Consider the following 16859-nt stretch of genomic DNA (forward strand, 5'->3'; position numbering starts at 1 on the left):
CTGAAAGGGGTAAGGGGGTTTTGGATTCCTGTCACATCGGTGATACGACTACTCGGATGACTTGTGTTTGGATTCGTTTTGCAGATGAAGGTGGTACGGGCTGGACGAGGTCCTGTTTAAGGCTATTCATTATTGCACCGCGTTGGGATGCTCTGCTACGCTTTGTGGGCGTGGAAGCCCTGTCCGACTAGCTCGTGCCGGGGATAAGAAACCAGAGTTACGTCTTCTCTCCGCTTGGATGTTCCCCTCATACCGAGGCCGTGCTATCTAGGCGGAGGGCTTTTTTTTTTTGGCGATCTCTCATTTTTGAATGGATAGATGCAAATGGCCCCGTGAGTTTGGGGTTTCACAGAACAACGCACACCTGAGTGAGGACTTGGTCAGCTTCGTTGGCTTGACTCGCAACGACGGCCGTCCATCTCTCCTGTGCTTGGCCGCGAACCACGGGCTATGGTAGACGTGTCTCCTGATCTAGGATACCAGGAGGAAACCGAGAGAAATCCCAAAGCAGTTGCCTTGTGTGGCGTTAGAAGAGTGGTACGATACCTGCAATCAGGGCTGATCCACCTCCCATGATATGACAAATGGAATGCCCCGAGCCTCGCAGATGAGGCAGCCTGCTCCCTTCTATCCACTCAGTTGAGGCTCCCGTCCTGCGGCTCGATCCTTGATTCTGCCCTCTTTCGGGGTTTTGGTCTCAGCCCAGCCATGCCGTCACAAGCGCCAACCGGAATACAAGGCAAAGTAAGCAGTGTGGCGTCGCGCCCTTACTGTGATGTGTATATTATCCCAATGTATTTTACCCTTGCCATCAAGAGATGTAACGTTCGAAGAGGACGGCTCCGCGGCCGGGCGGCAAGCGTTGGTAACCGGGCAACGAACGGATGAGATGCTGATGCCGTACATATACTCTAGTGCTTTCTTGGGTGCATCTGCCGGGCGGTGCATCCCTTATGTTAGCTTGCATGCCAAGGCATGTCCAGCTTCAGACGACGAAGCCACTGGATTATGTTTGGTGGGCAGTGTGTCAACTGCACTCTGCGGGTATCTGCATGTAATTTGGGAGGTGGCGAGAGAGCGGGCAGTGAACGAGATGGAAGTAGGGAACAGCGACGCGTGTTGTAAAGAGTGAAGCTGTCATTGAAGGAGGGTGGGAGCTATGCGGGTTTAGCTCTCTCTCGGGCTTGTTCCCCTCACCTCGGTCACCAACACGGGGTTGATGTGGGATCCATCTCAGTGTTCCCATTGGGAACCAAGATAGAGAAAAGCAAGGCTGTTGGAAGAACTCGATCACACTGAATCATCACGCATACCAACACCACCCGGTCCATTCAGACATCACCAGCGCGCACCAAGCATGCCCCTTGTTACGAAGCCACCCAAAACCCATCTCTGCTGTGCAACTGAGCGCAAGTGCCCTGCCTCGCAACATGTATCGCATGTATCACCGACGAGAGCCCAAGACAAGCCGAAAGCGGAAACTCTTCAGATCATCCTGCAGAGCCGCACCGCACCGCTGGGGAAATAAGTAATAAACGTGTGTATGACCAAGCGAGGTTTGGCAAGTTTTGACGGCAGGTCTCGAGGGATAAACCGAGAATGCGGGGTTGACGAGGACGACGGCTGGAGAGAAAGAGCTACGGCACAGCACGCCACACCTTCCGAGTGGCTCCTTCTATCAGTTTTCCAGAGCCTTCCCTTCCCATCAGTACCTTATCCGATCCCGATAGGTACTAATAAACTGAAACCCGGCAAGCACAGCCCAGCTTGTTGCCCTGAAGGCTTATACGCCCGACCCGAGCCTTCCTCTGTTTGTGTCTGCCTCGTTATTGCCCGGTCAAGCAGAGCAGCTCAAAGAGGCAACCACTTGGCACTCTTGAAAAATTGGTTCGCCCACCATGTTTCATGCACCTTCTTTGCCCGGCTTCCGAGGATCGAGAGGCGAGAGGCGAGAGCGAGAGCCTCGATCTGCAGCTTCGTTGGCAGATTACGCCACAATACACCATCTGCAGTTGTTGATGAATATACTATCAATATGGATGGTGTCTGGTTGCCTCGTCCCTCCATTCTTCAAGTCCCTGCCGTACATGCCGAGTCTCACACTCGCCCACAGAACAGGTTGGCACACACCTTCTTTCTCATCTGAATTGGCCCGCTGGTTGCGTAACCTCAGAGGCTCGTCCTCTGCTACCCTCAAGATGGGCAATATATCTAGCTCCCAAGCCATTGCCCGGTCTCTATGTCTCTCTTTCTCCGCATTCCTGAATGTGACAGTTCCTGCTGCGCCTCGATCTACCCCATACCATCTCATAATTGATCTGCTGTGATTCTGGGGGTTCAATAGCAGGGTCATCTACTCACCTACCATCCACCCGGTATAAGTCACTCCCACTCCGCCCTAGACGCCTTTGCCAAAAGGGGCAGAAGAATTTTCCCTCTCTCCCAAGGTCCCAACCTTCCCCATACCTCGGGGCTTGAAATACACCTTTTTGTTCAACCCTGCAATATCACAGTCAAAATGCCCGGAGAGGAATTTATCACCCTCCATGAGGCCCAGCCTCAGCGGCCTCCTTACAACCCAGCAGTCAACCGACCTGCCGTCCTTGCAACACCCGGCTATCAAGGCCAGGTTGGCCAACAACCACCCCGGACCGTAAACGCCGGCGGGCAACAATACCACCCCCAGTCGCCAGTCGGGCAGCAGCAGTACTACACAACGCCAGTCTCTGCATCAACGCCACAGTGGCGACAACGTCAATATGCCACAGCGCAGCCTGATGCTCATGTCGAGATCTCCGATCTTCGCAAGGAGCGGCCTCTAACAAACGAGGAAGCTCGCGAGAAAGAGCGCGAGGCGCACTCTCAATACTGTATAATTCGCATCGTGAGAGACGAAGGGGGCCGCCACGCCAGTGACGGTACAAGACGAAAGCCTTCTTGGGCCCGTGTACAGTTCAGACCAGACCCGAGTACCACAAAGAAAGAAGCGGCTCGCGCAGTCCGCAAGCTCGACCAGACTACCACCTCAGTAACCGAGAAGAAGAGGGATCTTACCGAGGATCAGAGACGTCAGGTCGAGCTGGTCCTTCTCCGCCTGCGGAAGAAGTGGGATGATGAGACGTTCGAAACGGAACTTGTCCAGCTGGACGATGAACTCGAGGAGAAACCCAAGGAGAACGAATGGGAAGGGGAAACGGAGAGGGAGCGGAGGAATGATAAGCACCGAAAGGAGGACGCTGGCCAGTCTGGTGCTGCCAGGGTGCCCTCCAAGCCGCACTCCAAGCCACACTCCAAGTCAAAACAGCCCAAGAAGACCACCACCGAGCGAGTGAGCATCACGGCTTATTTCAAGAGGGCGCCGAGACTTGAGATCGACCCCTTCTCTATTCCGCCACCACCTAATAATGCCCAGCACAATATCCACACTGCGGACATGCAGCAAGCGTACCCCCCGCCAGCAACTCAACCTGTGAACGGATACTACCCCCCGCCGCCCCAGCATAATGTCCCACCACCCCAGATGAACAACCCTCCGCCCCAGCAGGGTATCCCGCCCTCTCAGCTAAACAACCCGCCGCCCCAACCTCCTCCAAGGCCTACCGAGACCAGAAATTCCAACCCGGCCCACCAAGCTCAGGCCTACGCCCAAAATCCAAGAACGGGCCCCGGCCAGGCTCCTCCTCGGAGACCCCCCAACTCACCCGCCAGGCGAGCTTCTTTCCACCAGCGTTCACCACTTTACCGTCGCCCATCCTCACCCATCCGGAAACGCGCCCGTAGCCCACTCAGTACAGACGAGTCAGCCTCCTCCAAAGTCTTCTCCGACGCAGACGACGACACAGATTACACCTCCCCCTCGACCCCCTCGTACACTTCTAACCGTGACTTCTTCGATCGGCCACGGCAAAATTCACGCTACAGGGAGAGCCCAGCACACTACGGTATCCAGCCCAAGTTCCCCCGCGGCAAGCCCCAGAGAGAGGTCCATATTCAACCACATCGTTCTCATGAGCGGCGACCAGATCTAGGGGAACGTCAACACACAATTCCGGTCCTTAACCAGCAGCCTCTCCCTCGGCACATGTCAAATCCAGCACCGGGGCCAGGATTCCCTCGGCCAATGCCAGGTCACGCAAACATGACCGATGCCGCACCACCTGTCGCAGCTTCACAACCCCCTACGGCTCAGGTCCCAACTGGACCAAGACCAACAGGGCCAGCCCAGTTCCCGCCGCCGCCGCCGGGAGCCCAGTCTCAGGGGCCTCCGCCAGGGCATAACCCAACCGCTTTCCCAAGCCAGCCTAATCCAACCCCTCCCCCAGGTCAACACAATCCCGGACCTGTGCCGGGACAGCATGGGCAAGGGTTCCCCGCGGCGCCCGGCTCCCACCCACCTCCGAACATGGCCCCGCGCGGTCCCGGGCCCATGAACGGGATGAACGGAATGGGCCAAATGAATCCCAACCAGCCGGTAAACCTGGCCGGCAACCCAGCAAACGGCCCGAACCCGGCAATGCACCCAAGACACCCAGGAAACACAGAGGGCAACCCATCCCAAATCCCACCACCGCAAAACCCCGCCCTCAACCCCACCGCCCTCTACGCAACAGCCTACGCCAGAGGCCGGGCAGACATCCACGAGGAAGCCCTGCACATGGCCGAACGGGTCGCCGAGCGTGTCGTCGCCGCCGCCGTGCCGCCCAGGGCCGCCGAAGGCCGAAGGCGAGGGGCGTCGCCCGTCGTGATACAGGAAGATCGCGGTCGGGGGCGCGCTGGGCGTGACCGCGACCGCGACCGCGATGATTACGACAACAGGGGTAGAGCACGGTCCCCGTCTCGGTCCCCATCTCGGTCTGCGTCACGCTCGCGGTCTCCCTCTCGCAGCCCGGATCGGGATCGCCATACCCGGGACCGGCGCCGGGAGAGAAGCCGGAGCGTGGACAGGCGCCGGGATCATCGCGAGGGCGGCGAGAGGAATAGGGGCCATGAGCAGCGCCACCGGGACCGTCACCATGGCCATGGTCAGGGTCGAGACCGGTCACGAAGCGGCGTGGACAGGGACCGACGCCGGGAAAGGGCCCGTAGCAGGACCCGCAGCCTGGACAGGCAGCGCGGTCGGACCAGGAGCAGATCCCGGGGTTTGGATAGGCAGCGCGGTGGGAGGGGCCAGACTAGGGACAGGAGCAGGAGCAGGAGCAGGAGCAGAAGCAGGGGTCTGGACCGGGGCGGCGATCGGCATCGGCATCGGTACCGCAGCGGGGACCGTCATCGTCAACCCGAGCGGGGCTGGGATAGCGACAGGCAGAGAGAGCGGCGCGGAGATCGGCGCGGTGAAAGGGACCGAAGCCGCAGCCGCAGCCGCAGCCGAAGCCCAAGCGTCGACCGTGTACGGGCCCGTTCTCCTCCCCAGCCGCACCGTGGTCCGCGCTCTGGCTTCAGAATTGTCCGCCCCTCGAACGGGTATGCCGCGCCGCGCGATGGTGTGGGTAGGAATGGGCTAGAGCGGGACATGGATCGGCTGCGGTTGGATGATGAGCGGGATGGTGTCGGTCTGGAAGATGACGAGTACTATGGGCAGGGTAGGAACGGGCAATTTCATGGGGCACCACCTACCAGGGCGTGGGGAAGGGATGCTGGTAGGGACGCGGATAGAGAGAGGGACATGCGTGCCGAGCGGCTCCGGCGGGACGAGGAGAGGTTGAGGCGGGATGAGGAGGAGAGAATCAGAGACGATTTTATCAGACGAAGGGATTCGGGGATTGATGTCGGCCCGCCCTTTGGGGACTCGAATCCGTTCGTAGCGCAACCCGGGTTTGGGAGGCGGACGGGCATGGGGACGGGCATGCATGTGCGGGTGGATGGCTTTTAGTTTGGGGCTGGGTGGTTCGCTGTATGGTAATGAATTGATGATGAAGTTAGATGTTGTTCGCTAACGTTTGCTTACCATCGCTATCTACCATCCCTCTTGTTGTTACCGTCACTATCTGCCGTCCCTCTTGTTGTTTATGGCTCTCCACGCTATCCGTCTCGCTTGGTCTTCTGGCTGTTACCGTGCTTCGGTTACCAGGTGATTTTATGTTCGGGTTTCTGCCCGTTGTAGGGCTGGCCATCCCGGCGTTTTGGCTTTTCGAAACTGCCGTATCTGGGGTTCTCGCTATTTCTGTGGTCCCGTAAGTGACCGGTCCAACGATCCTCTTGACTACTGCCCTGACCGAGCTACTTGCCAGGCCCGGGTTTTTATTTATTGCGACATTTAGTCTCCCATATGCTGCCACTGGGTCGCCAACTTTATCCCGTTTTCTCGCTGGTGTGGGGTTCTTGCAGCGGCCTGTCGCTTTCCACCACAGTAGATTCCTGGCAAAGGCCAGATCAGTCGCGTTGTCTCCGATGAACGGTGAGTGTCCTACCCAGCCCGGATCGCCCAGCCCTTGACTCAGCTGGCCGTATTCCTCGTCGCTCAACTGGTTGGACAGATCGCAGCGTCTCAACAACTCGTTTAGCGTGCCGCCCTTTGCCAGACAGTTGGCACAAACGCCATGGTAGTAACGCCCGGCGGTGGCGCACACCGGGATCGCCTCGCCGGGGATGTTCGTGGTGATCCTCCGGCGCCGGCAGCGCTGGCATTGCTTGTCGCCGAGCCGGACCTGGCCGTAGAGGTAGACCATGGTCGCAATCGAGGCGTTGCGCTGGCGTAGATCTAGTTGCCGTGGGTTCAAATCGGGAGATCTGGAAATCATGGGTCGGGGATCGAAAGTGCTGAATGGTTCGATATAATCAGAGAATGACCGGCGGGGACTGCAAAAGAACGGCAGCACGAACCACTCGGGCTCTCCATTCATGATAACGGTGGGATTCGAGCTGCGGGTAAGATAGGTAGGTCGCAGCGGGGGACCGGCCAGGTCGTAGAAGATTCCTTTCAAGAACCCCGAGTTCGCAACCATGCCCGCCCAGTGAGAGTCACCTCCTCTGGGGGCCCGGGGCCGGCACCATCTGAAGTTGGGGCCCTGGTATGTTTGTAAGCGCGGAGTATACGAGATTGCGATTCGGGGGCCATACGTATCTGGCCTCCACGTAGCGAATCCACGTTCTGCTCTCGCCGGTAATGTGTTCCCAAGGGAAGACGTCGTAAATATCTTCTGGGCCCCAGGGGAGATCCCCTTCCGAAAATGATTGATGTCCCGATTGTCCCGATTCGTCGGAGTCAGCTAGCGTTATGGCCATGTTAGTGGTACTCGATAGCCTGTTTCGACATAATGGGAGAGACTTGCATCCACCGGAGGTCAGCGGAACTGACTGCCAACCAGTGCTGTTGTTTGTCGGCGACGAGCTTTCTGATGACTCCTGCGGAGGGTCGGGGGAAGAAGCCATCACGCGCTTTGTAGTTATTACGGATGCGCGGGTAGTTAAGGTGGCTCGATACTAATTGCTGGGAGATGATACGATTTAAGGGTCTTGATTGACGGGTAACCGGATGTTTTAGGTGCCAGGTTCAGTCGATGAGAAAATAGAGTAACCAAGACAGTCGCAAAAAAAGAGACCAAGAGAAAGTGAGGGAGGAGTGTCGGTCGATGGAAAGGGGTTATTGTGCTTGCAAGCGTCTCGGTATGAAAGGGTAAAATAGAATGAACCATGTTTCTGCTTGATTCTTTTTTTCCCTCCCTTCTTCTTTCCTCCAAGATTTGTTTCAGCTTGTTTGTGGTATGCCAGTCTGTCAAGCGTTCTCCCCCTTCTTGGAAGGTATGAATGACTTTTTGAGCACCAAGCACCTTCCCCATTGCACATATCATCTTGTTTTATTAGCAAACGCTCTCTCGAGCAATTTTTATTTGTTAGTGTCACAAACAACTTAGGTTTCTCCTACCTCCCCCCGGGTTTTATCATGCAAGTCCAGGCCTCTCAACGACCTCATGTAGAGCAAACAAGGTATCCCGCTGATCACCGTAACTGATACTTTGCTTTCATCACAACCGGCTCCCTTGAAACCTCTTCCTGTAGTCATGCACTCATGGGATACTGGCAACCGCGCACGCCGTAGTTTGGAAAACTGGTGATCTTGATGTCTTGTTCCCTTTCTTAACTAAGGAAAACTGAGGCCATCCCAGGGGCTCTTATTATGTATAGCGAAATGCAACTCGGAATCGGAAAAATTAAAGACACTCTAGTTACCCCTAAGCAGGCCAGACCTACTTGGCCTGTTCCCTCAACACCTGGCACGCCCCAATTCAATATCCGGGCGTTCCTACCAAATCTAATAATTTAGTGTGATTTTGCCGAACCCTATTATTATCCGGGACAAACTGGTAGCTCGCAATAAGAACAAAATATCAGAACTCCCCAGCAGCCTTCTGAATCCGTTCCCAATCCCCCGACTCCTCACACAGACCACGGAACACAGCCTCGGGACCCTGACGCCGGAGCAGCTCGGCAGGTGATCCTTGCTCTACGACGCGGCCGTGGTCTAGGACAACGACACGATCGTAATCCGCAATGGTGTGCAGCCGGTGCGCGATGGTCAGCAGGGTCGTGTGGTCCGACACGCTCGAGCGCAGCGTTTCCTGGATCAGCGCGTCGGTGTCATGGTCGATCGAGGCGGTGGCCTCGTCCAGCACCAGGACGCGCGACTGCCGCACGAGCGCGCGGGCGATGCAGAGGAGCTGTCGTTGGCCGAGGGAAAGCCCCCCCGTCGCAGTATCGAGGTCTGTAGTACCGTTGTTGCCAGTGGGCAGGGACTCAGCCAGTCGTACGCTTCGCAGCGCGGCGCGGAGTTGCTCGTCGCTTTGGCGGTGCAGAGGATCGAGGTTGTCGCGCAGAGTGCCTTGGAAGATGGAGGAATCCTGGGGCACCACAGTCACTGCTTGACGGAGCTCTTCCAGGGGGAGGGAGGCAATATCGATGCCGTCGAGGTCGATCTGGCCATTATCGGCCTCGAGGCCTCGGATTAGAGCCAGTGTCAGCGTGCTTTTACCAGCCCCAGTACGCCCTACAATGGCGACACGCTGTCCAGCTCCAGCCTCGAAGGAAATATCCCGCAGAGCGGGCTCCAGGCCAGGCGCATACCGTGTCGTGTATTGCCGAAACCGGACCCCACGCTCCGACATCATCCGCCCCGGGGAGGTGGCAAGTCTGGGCTTGAGCGGTTCAGCCGCCTCCTGCTCAATTTTTCCGTATTCTATAATCCTCTCCACCGAGTTGAGGCTCTGTTGAACCTCGGCGTAGAGTTGTACAAAGTAAAGGACATTTTCCGTAAACGTCGCGGCATATGTCAGGACGAGGCCCGCAACTCCCGGGTCGATCGAATCCATGTCCCAAAGGATGAAGACACCGACGAGCGACGACACGAGAGCGCTCATGCAGTTGATCCGAAACGAAAGCCACTCCTTGCTAGCCCAGAGGAGGAGGTGCGGTTGGTTATAGCGATCGATCATGTTGTAGAGCTGTGTTGTGAAGCTTGCGACACAGCCGTACGCACGTACACTTACGTACCCCTTAAGCGATTCTCCAAAATGCTGATACAGGGGTGATCTCTCCACCGACTCGATCCGCTTGAGGTCTCTCGAGGCGTTGATGTACACGGCCCCAATAGCGTAGTAGGCCAGGCCGATGGCAACAGCGGCGGCTAGAAAGGCCGGAAACACGGCTGAAATGAGACCAATGATCATGACGAGACCGGAGAGGGTGTTAAGGGTACTGATGGCGTACGGGGCGAGTTCTTGATCCATGGCTTCGACGTCCTTGGAGAAGCGATTGATGATTTGGCCCAATGGCGTGCGGTCGAAGAAGGTCAGCTTCGCGTACAGGATCGCAGAGAGCAGGCCCTCGTGGATCCGCGCGGTGGCGTTCAAGGCTCCATAGAATGTGACAGCATCTCGAAAGAGGGAAATGAGAACAAAGGCTATGCAGGCAGCGGCATAAACTCCAAGGTAAAATGGCGCGTTGACGGAATCACGTGGGTTACTTGCGCTTGCTGCCTTGGAGGAAATTGAAGAAAGTTGATCATACTGGTGTGCCCATTCCTTGATCCAGAGATTAGTCCCAAGAGAGGCCAGTTGTTGTCCTGCAAACGCAAAAGCGACAACGGCCCAGAACAAGACAGAACCCATGCACGTGATGTAGGACTTGATCACCTCCCAGCTGACCGCACCGCTGAACTTGTCTTCCTCGTAGTCACGTTCGGCTTCTCCGACAAGGTCTTGTGCCTGCCGCTCGTCTCCCTGTTGTTGCATATTCCCCGGAGAAGCGGCGGCATGAATACTGCTGTGATCGTTAGGGGGGGTGTCATACGAAGACTGCTCACCCTTTCGATCCAGGACGTCCTCAGAAACAACACCGGCCTTCACAAGCGCGTCTAGCGTGCCTTGTGCCTTGACCTGACCGTTTTGGAGACAGACAGCATAGTCGCAGTGAGGAAGAGCCAGATGGGTGTTGTGAGTGGCTAGAATGCATGTACGGCCCTCCATGAGAGGCCCTCTGATGGCGTGGAAGAAGATATGCTTTGCGATGCGGGAGTCGACGGCACTAAGGCAGTCATCTAGAAGAACATGGGGGGCGTGACTGTAAAGGGCCCGCGCCAGGGCCACGCGTTGTTTTTGGCCTCCAGAGAGGCGGCTGCCTCTTTCGCCGGCCAGTGTCTGATCGCCCTTGTCGAGAGATGCAAGGTCTTGGCCGAGAGCAACGGCACCGAGGACTGACTGGTACCTTTGAGCGTCCAGAGGCAGCCCGAAGAGAATGTTTGCCATGATGGTAGTATTTTGGATCCACGGCTCTTGGGGGCAGAAAGCTGTAGCCGTGAAGAAACCTTTGGAAAAACGGTCCTCTGGGCCGATGAGGCGCTCATCTTGTTGGCCGTGCTGCTGGTACGTTACCAACACACGGCCACGAAGCAACTCCATTTCTCCCAGTAGGGCGAAGAGCAACGAGGACTTTCCGGAACCGCTGGGTCCAAATATGATATTCAGCTTTCTCGGTTGGAACTCGATACTCAGATTCGTGAGTCTAAAGGGTTGTTCGGCGGCGCTTGTCTGAACAAGCTGTTCGCCGGTCATTCCGTCAACCTTTCGTTCGTCTGCGGTCGGCCATTCGAGTGTGGCACCATCAAACCCAATGCCCGTCCCGTCACTTTGGAGCTGGGGAGGATACTTGGTCATCTCCCTCTCCTGCAAAAACTTGTCGATGCGCAAAATGGAAACATGGGCTTGAAGGAGGAACGATATCATGTCCGAGACGCGATCGAGAGGCATCCTCAAGACAGCAAAGACGGCCAACGCGGGGAATGCAATGGACGTCTCCAGCGTCCTGCCGGCAACGACGGTGTAGAAGAATAGCGTGACGGTGGTGATAATCATGGGAATGCAGTACCAGACGGTCATGGAAAGGGACCACCAGATGTAGCGCCGGCGCAGTTTTTGGAGTTCGACCCCCCTCAAGCCGAGCAACCGAGCTTTGAACCCACTCTCCCAGGCGCAGAGCTTGACGGTGCGGATATTGGACATGAGCTCGTTGCTGGCCTGAACCCGTGCATCGGTGGCTGCCAAGACTTGGCCTTGGGCTTCGCCCTGGTGTTTGGCAAGCAGAACATTCAACGGCAATAAGGCAATCATGAGCACGACGCCAACAATCCCGCTCACGCCAAGGATACTGTACAGCATGAATGTGGCAATCACGATCTGTAACGGTACCGTGACCCAGATCAGATGCAGGTAGGCGCCGACCTCGCAGACTTTTGTGGTATCGACAGCCATAAGGTTGAGGATGTTGCCGTCGCTCGCACACACGTCTTCGTCTTCGTCTTCAGCAGCTTCTTCCTCGTTCCCGCCCCGCACATGCTGAGCCGTCATCTTCTTCCGCAAAAGCTTGGCATAAATCTCGCTGATCAGAATGGCCCGCAGTTTGGCACTGACCTTGCGACCAATCCACTCGCACTGGGTTTCGGCGAGACCTGTCAAGACGCCGGCGGTGAGAAGTCCCACAACGCATAACCAGGCGGTGCTGCGCTGCATCAAGTCCGGATCTTGTAGATACTGGACGATGAGACGTAGGAGCAATACCGGAACGAAAACGATGACGCTCATGCCCGCCGCCCATACACCTTGAAGTAACAGGTCATGCTTGAAGAGTCGTAATAATCTCGTGACCAAGGGTAGCGGAGCTGTGAAACGAGCCCAAAAAGCGGCAACAATGTTTGCACATTTCTGATCATGAGCGAGGTCGTCGAGATGGCCGACTTGAATGGTGTTTCGATAACCGTGCCACACCAAGTCGCCGGCCCAGGAAAAAGTAAGACGGGACGCTAAGCTGGCGGTTTCTACCTTTGCAGACATGGTGGGGAATGCGGTCTCCTCCTCCCCTGGGTACAACGACGAGTCTACCGGCGTCCTTGGCGCGAACAAGCGAAGAAGAAGCAGCAAGGTGAAGAGGCCGAAGCGGATAAAAAGAAGGATTGTGGCAAGGCTGTTTCCGGGGTCGGGGCTGGGAAGGACAATGACCCCGTGAACGCTGACGAGGAGACATATCCACTGCAGCAAGTATAGAGCGGTTGAATGAGACCAGCAGCGAGAGAGGAGGATGGTACGTGCTGGGGTAAACCAGATAGCAGGCCAAAGCAGCACAGACAGATAGGTCGAAAATAGGACCATGGCCAAAGTTTGCCACTTGCGAAGTTCTGGCAGCGTGCCTAGGGGCGAGTCGAACAGAGGCATCACGGCGGTGGCCATTGTTGCCATGAGGGCGAGGCCTTCGACAAGTGTCAGGGACAGGCCGTGGCGTGCAACATATCGTGGTGGAGTCGTTGTCTGGAGAGGGACGCCATGCCCATCTGCATTTGGCATGCGGTCATTGTCGTGGTCTGCCACGCCAGGACGGGCAGATTCCAGTTGACGATATTGGTATGATGTGTACGTATGGACGCGTTGTCGAATGAGCTGGGCAAGCAACAGCAGAAGAGAAACAAGACAGGCCGTCAATGGGACGAAGACACCAAGCACCCTATGCTGAAAACATGCTGAGACCCGGCCATCCTCCCACACAGGAAGGGGACAGGTCCAGGGAGCCATCACGAAAGGAGGTACAGGAGCGACCCAAGTCGGATGGCCATGGGGCGAAAGGGCCAAATCATCAAATGTTCCGAGATGAAATGAGAATTATGAGATCGATTGGTGGTGAGTGATGGAGAATATTAATTTCCCTCTTGTCCTCTAAATAATGGCGGCATGGAGGGAGTGAGGAAATGAAGGAGACAAAATAATTGTTGCGAACGAGCGAGCGAGCAAGAGTATGATTCGAAAGGAAACAAATGATAGAGACGGAGACACCGGTCGTGCAAGACGGGGAGCAGGCAGGAAGGAGCAGTAACCAAACCTTGGAGCTTTCTTCAGCGAATTGTGGAGTAACTCTGCCCGAATAGGCATAGTCATAGTCAAGATCGGCCCCGAATGAGCCCCACTTCTACTTCGTAGTTTCCTTTCTGGGGCACCATCAACGTGTGTGGTTGGTGGACGGGCAGTGACGGGGTTAGGTGACCTGGTGTCTGAGTTTCCACAGCGCCGATTCCTCCGATCAGTCGCGGCTTGATCCGGCTTGGGAGCTACATAGTAAGATTTCCTGCCTGCCAAACAACCCCTGAGCTCAGCCAGCCTCTCGCCTGTGGGGGCCACAGCACAACGCGATCGACGGAGGGCGGAATATACACTAAGGTAGTTTACCTATTGTAGGAAGAAGTGGCTGCGGCGCGTTTTATGGCACTGAGCTGGGAGGAGGAATCATAGTGTGTGGAATGTCAAAGAGAAACTCATTTCCTGTTTGTTAGGTTGGAGGCCTGCAGATCAAATTTAGCCACATGCATGACAGGGACGAAAGCGATTCTTTTAACTGCGTAGGTAATGTATGTACAAATCTGAAGGCTGCAATCGGGGTGTTTTGACATGCTTGGAAACACTGAGACACCCCAACACCCTTGGAGCCTAGCTTGCCTGCCTAGGTAGTTATCAGCTGGCCCGCTGTTCTTTGTGCTCCGCTTTAACTACCTACATACAAGCATTGCGGCCGACCACGGCACCCCAGACATCCACTGTTTTCAGCTGGTTCCATTGACACCATTCGTTTTGGCCCGCTCACCATTGACCTTCACCACATGCAGGCTCTCCCCCACCAACGACATGATGGGCTCATAAATCCTCCCATTGCGGATAGCTTCGTGGATGATGGAAAGCCACCCGCCGATCGTCTTCTTGGGCCGTCCATCCAGCGTGTCGCTGGCCGAGGTCGGGTGCTCGACGAAGCCGTAGTGGAAGGGCACGCCGAGCTCGCCGCGGATAAAGGTGTACATGGCCTTGGACCCCTTCCCCAGAAGCTCCGGGGTGTGCTGTCTGGCCGAGAAGTCGGCAAGCGTACCCTTCCACGTCTCCAGGGCCACAGCCGACGCCCGGTCACGCCAGGCCGTCACGCCAGCCACTTCCCCGCCGATCCACGTCAAGATCACAGGAAGCCCTGTGCTGATCAGCGACAAGCATCGCTCTTGGAGGTCTAGCTTGCCCGTGGCGTTCCATGCCGTAGCAAAGTGGGAGCCAAGGGCAGCCTGCAACCGGCTCAGCTCCTTGGGCGGCAAGCTCGCATGGAAAGCGTCCGTGGTGATCGGTGCTAGCGCCTCCGTCACCCTGCGGATGAATGCCATATGCAGGGCCCGAAGATCGAGGGCTTGGCAGGCGCAGAAGAGACTGCATGCGCTCATGAGCATGGTGATCTCGGTGGCTTGCATGCTCATGCGCGCCGATGCGAACGCCATCGAGTTAACTGACTGGTTGTGCATCTCGGCAGCTTGGACGTGTGAGCTCATTGGATTGGCGAAAAAGGACAGCTCCGCCATGTACGCTGCCATGCTGATCTCGACCCCCTTCATGGTGAAGGAGAGGCTGGGGTCGTCGGCGGCCAGGTTGGCCGGCAGACCGCCGCTGTATGTCGGGTCGACCATCTCGGTCAGCTGAGAAAAGAGCAGTCGTCCGAACATCTGCAGCGACAGCCGGACCTTTTCCATGGCCGAGGAGATGCTGGCCGCTTGGAAGTTGCAGCCGTACAGGATGTCCCCGGTCTCGCTGTCGACCAAGGGGTTGTCGCAGGACGAGTTCAGCTCGATGCTGACCTGCTGGTCCGCCAATTGCAAGTCTTCTAGCTGCGGGCCGATCCACTGCGGCGCGCTGCGGAGCGAGTACCGGTCCTGCACGAGGTCTTCCCGACGACGATCCTTGGGCGCATGGATGTCGCGAGCCATATGCGAGTTGTCCAGGAACAGCAGAATGTTGCGAGCTGCCTCAATCTGCCCAGGGTGCGGACGGACCTCGGCAATGAAGGGGTAGAAGCTCTCGGAGCTACCACGGAGGGCCTATGGAGGGAGGAGGGAGGTTGGGTCAGCAAGGGGCTGGCTGTGCCGGACGTGTGGAAATCCATCCAAAACTCACCTCGACGGCCATGGCAGTAAGCACCTGCGTGAGCACGGCCAGACTTTGGGCTTCAGCCATGACGAGAGCTCCGAGAGCTGCCGACGAGGCCGTGCCGTTCACCAGGCCCAACCCTTCCTTCGGACCAAGGGCCACTGCGGCCAATTCCCCTTCTTCCAAGGCTTGCGGGGCTGGCAGAACACGCCCGTCGGCCTTCTCTATCAGAATGTCGGGGTTGCCCTCGATCGCGCCCGAAATGTACGAGAGGGGCATCAAGTCACCAGAGGCCGAGACAGAGCCGCGCAAGGGCACCACGGGCGTCAGGCGGTGCTCGAGCAAGTTGGAGATGGCCTTCAGAATGGGCAGGGACACGGCCGAGTGCCCGCGGAGCGTTGCGTTGAGCCTCGTCACCATGGTGGCGCGCACCCAAGACGCCGGCATGGCATGATCGGGCCGTGAGCCTTTGGCAGAAGGCGAGAGGATGCCGACTTGCGTGAGCTGCATCAAGCTTGACTGGAGCGCGACCACCTCGTCGGTACGCGTGTCGGCGCTTCCTCCAAATCCGGTATTGACGCCTGATCGCCTGTCAGCACGTATCCACGATCGGTATCCATCCGGGCACTGAGAACTCGGGACGCATACCGTAAACGTAATATCCGTTGGCAAGGTGGGTCATGAGGACTCGTACGCTGTCCTCCAGCTTCTGGATGACATCCTCTCGCTTGGTGAGCTGCGGAATGCAGTCATGACTAACTCAACGTCAGTAGCACGCACAAGTGCACACGGCCTGTGTTGACAACGTACTATGCCGTAGCGACAACATCAGCAATATGGAGGCTCTTCCCATCGAGTTCATAGACCGGGTGGGCTTTGCGTTCCTTGAGGCGGACCCAGAGGTCATAGGCCGTCAAGATCTGGGCTTTGTTGGGCGACATTTTGCTCGGCAGGGTATTGTCTGGTGGTACTTGCTCCCCTTCTCGCACTCTCGGGACAAGTCAAACTGTCTCCCATGTTATACCTGTTTTTCTACCCCGGCGACTGTCCCGCAGTCGGAAATGGTGCGTCTGTTGCAGGGATACAGAATATCTGCTCGAGAGATCAGCGTCGGAAGCTCGAAGTCGCTGGCATCCTGTGGAGCTCAAAGAACATGGGAGTTCTGTTGGAGCCCCGGCTCCCGGTGGTTTCCGTCAACGAGCAAGCCCAGCCCCCTCTCGCTATATCCATGTGACATGTCCGCACTGCTCACCCACGCACCAATGGTGCGCCTCGCCGGCGCCATGTCCTTCTCGTTCTAAGCGCGGAGATGTGATACCGTACATACATAGTAGAGAGGATGGTCAAGTATGTCTCAGACTACTACGGAAACAGGAAGAGATTGACTGGGCTCGCCAAGTCTCAGCTCGACTGTCAACAAGCCTCCTCGGCTCAGCCGGT

The 16859-nt window shown here is 57.0% G+C and overlaps 4 protein-coding genes across 4 annotated transcripts; 1 reads left to right on the plus strand and 3 right to left on the minus strand.

Annotated features, from left to right (window-relative positions):
• Positions 1 to 1395: 1395 nt before the first annotated feature.
• F5144DRAFT_173676 (uncharacterized protein) lies at positions 1396 to 5548 on the plus strand. Its single transcript, XM_066782645.1, has 4 exons — positions 1396 to 2118; positions 2383 to 5021; positions 5164 to 5301; positions 5359 to 5548. The coding sequence occupies exons 1-4, from the start codon at positions 1544 to 1546 to the stop codon at positions 5499 to 5501; spliced, it is 3495 nt and encodes a 1164-aa protein (XP_066644571.1). The 5' UTR covers positions 1396 to 1543; the 3' UTR covers positions 5502 to 5548.
• Positions 5549 to 6288: 740 nt separating this feature from the next.
• On the minus strand, positions 6289 to 7221 carry F5144DRAFT_611057 (uncharacterized protein; the record flags this gene model as incomplete). Its single annotated transcript, XM_066791684.1, has 3 exons — positions 6289 to 6354; positions 6408 to 7004; positions 7057 to 7221. 3 exons carry the CDS (start codon positions 7219 to 7221, stop codon positions 6289 to 6291), a joined length of 828 nt encoding a protein of 275 aa, XP_066644572.1.
• Positions 7222 to 8047: 826 nt separating this feature from the next.
• F5144DRAFT_566942 (multidrug resistance-associated protein) lies at positions 8048 to 13313 on the minus strand. The gene has a single exon (XM_066788573.1). The coding sequence runs from the start codon at positions 13047 to 13049 to the stop codon at positions 8325 to 8327; it is 4725 nt and encodes a 1574-aa protein (XP_066644573.1). The 5' UTR covers positions 13050 to 13313; the 3' UTR covers positions 8048 to 8324.
• Positions 13314 to 13783: 470 nt separating this feature from the next.
• Positions 13784 to 16360, minus strand: F5144DRAFT_591477 (phenylalanine ammonia-lyase; the record flags this gene model as incomplete). Its single annotated transcript, XM_066790282.1, has 5 exons — positions 13784 to 13810; positions 14144 to 15370; positions 15447 to 16000; positions 16068 to 16174; positions 16230 to 16360. The coding sequence occupies 5 exons, from the start codon at positions 16358 to 16360 to the stop codon at positions 13784 to 13786; spliced, it is 2046 nt and encodes a 681-aa protein (XP_066644574.1).
• Positions 16361 to 16859: the final 499 nt, after the last annotated feature.

Source organism: Chaetomium tenue (genome assembly GCF_020726465.1).
Source record: "Chaetomium tenue strain MPI-SDFR-AT-0079 chromosome Unknown F5144scaffold_3, whole genome shotgun sequence".
Lineage (NCBI taxonomy): Eukaryota > Fungi > Ascomycota > Sordariomycetes > Sordariales > Chaetomiaceae > Chaetomium > Chaetomium tenue.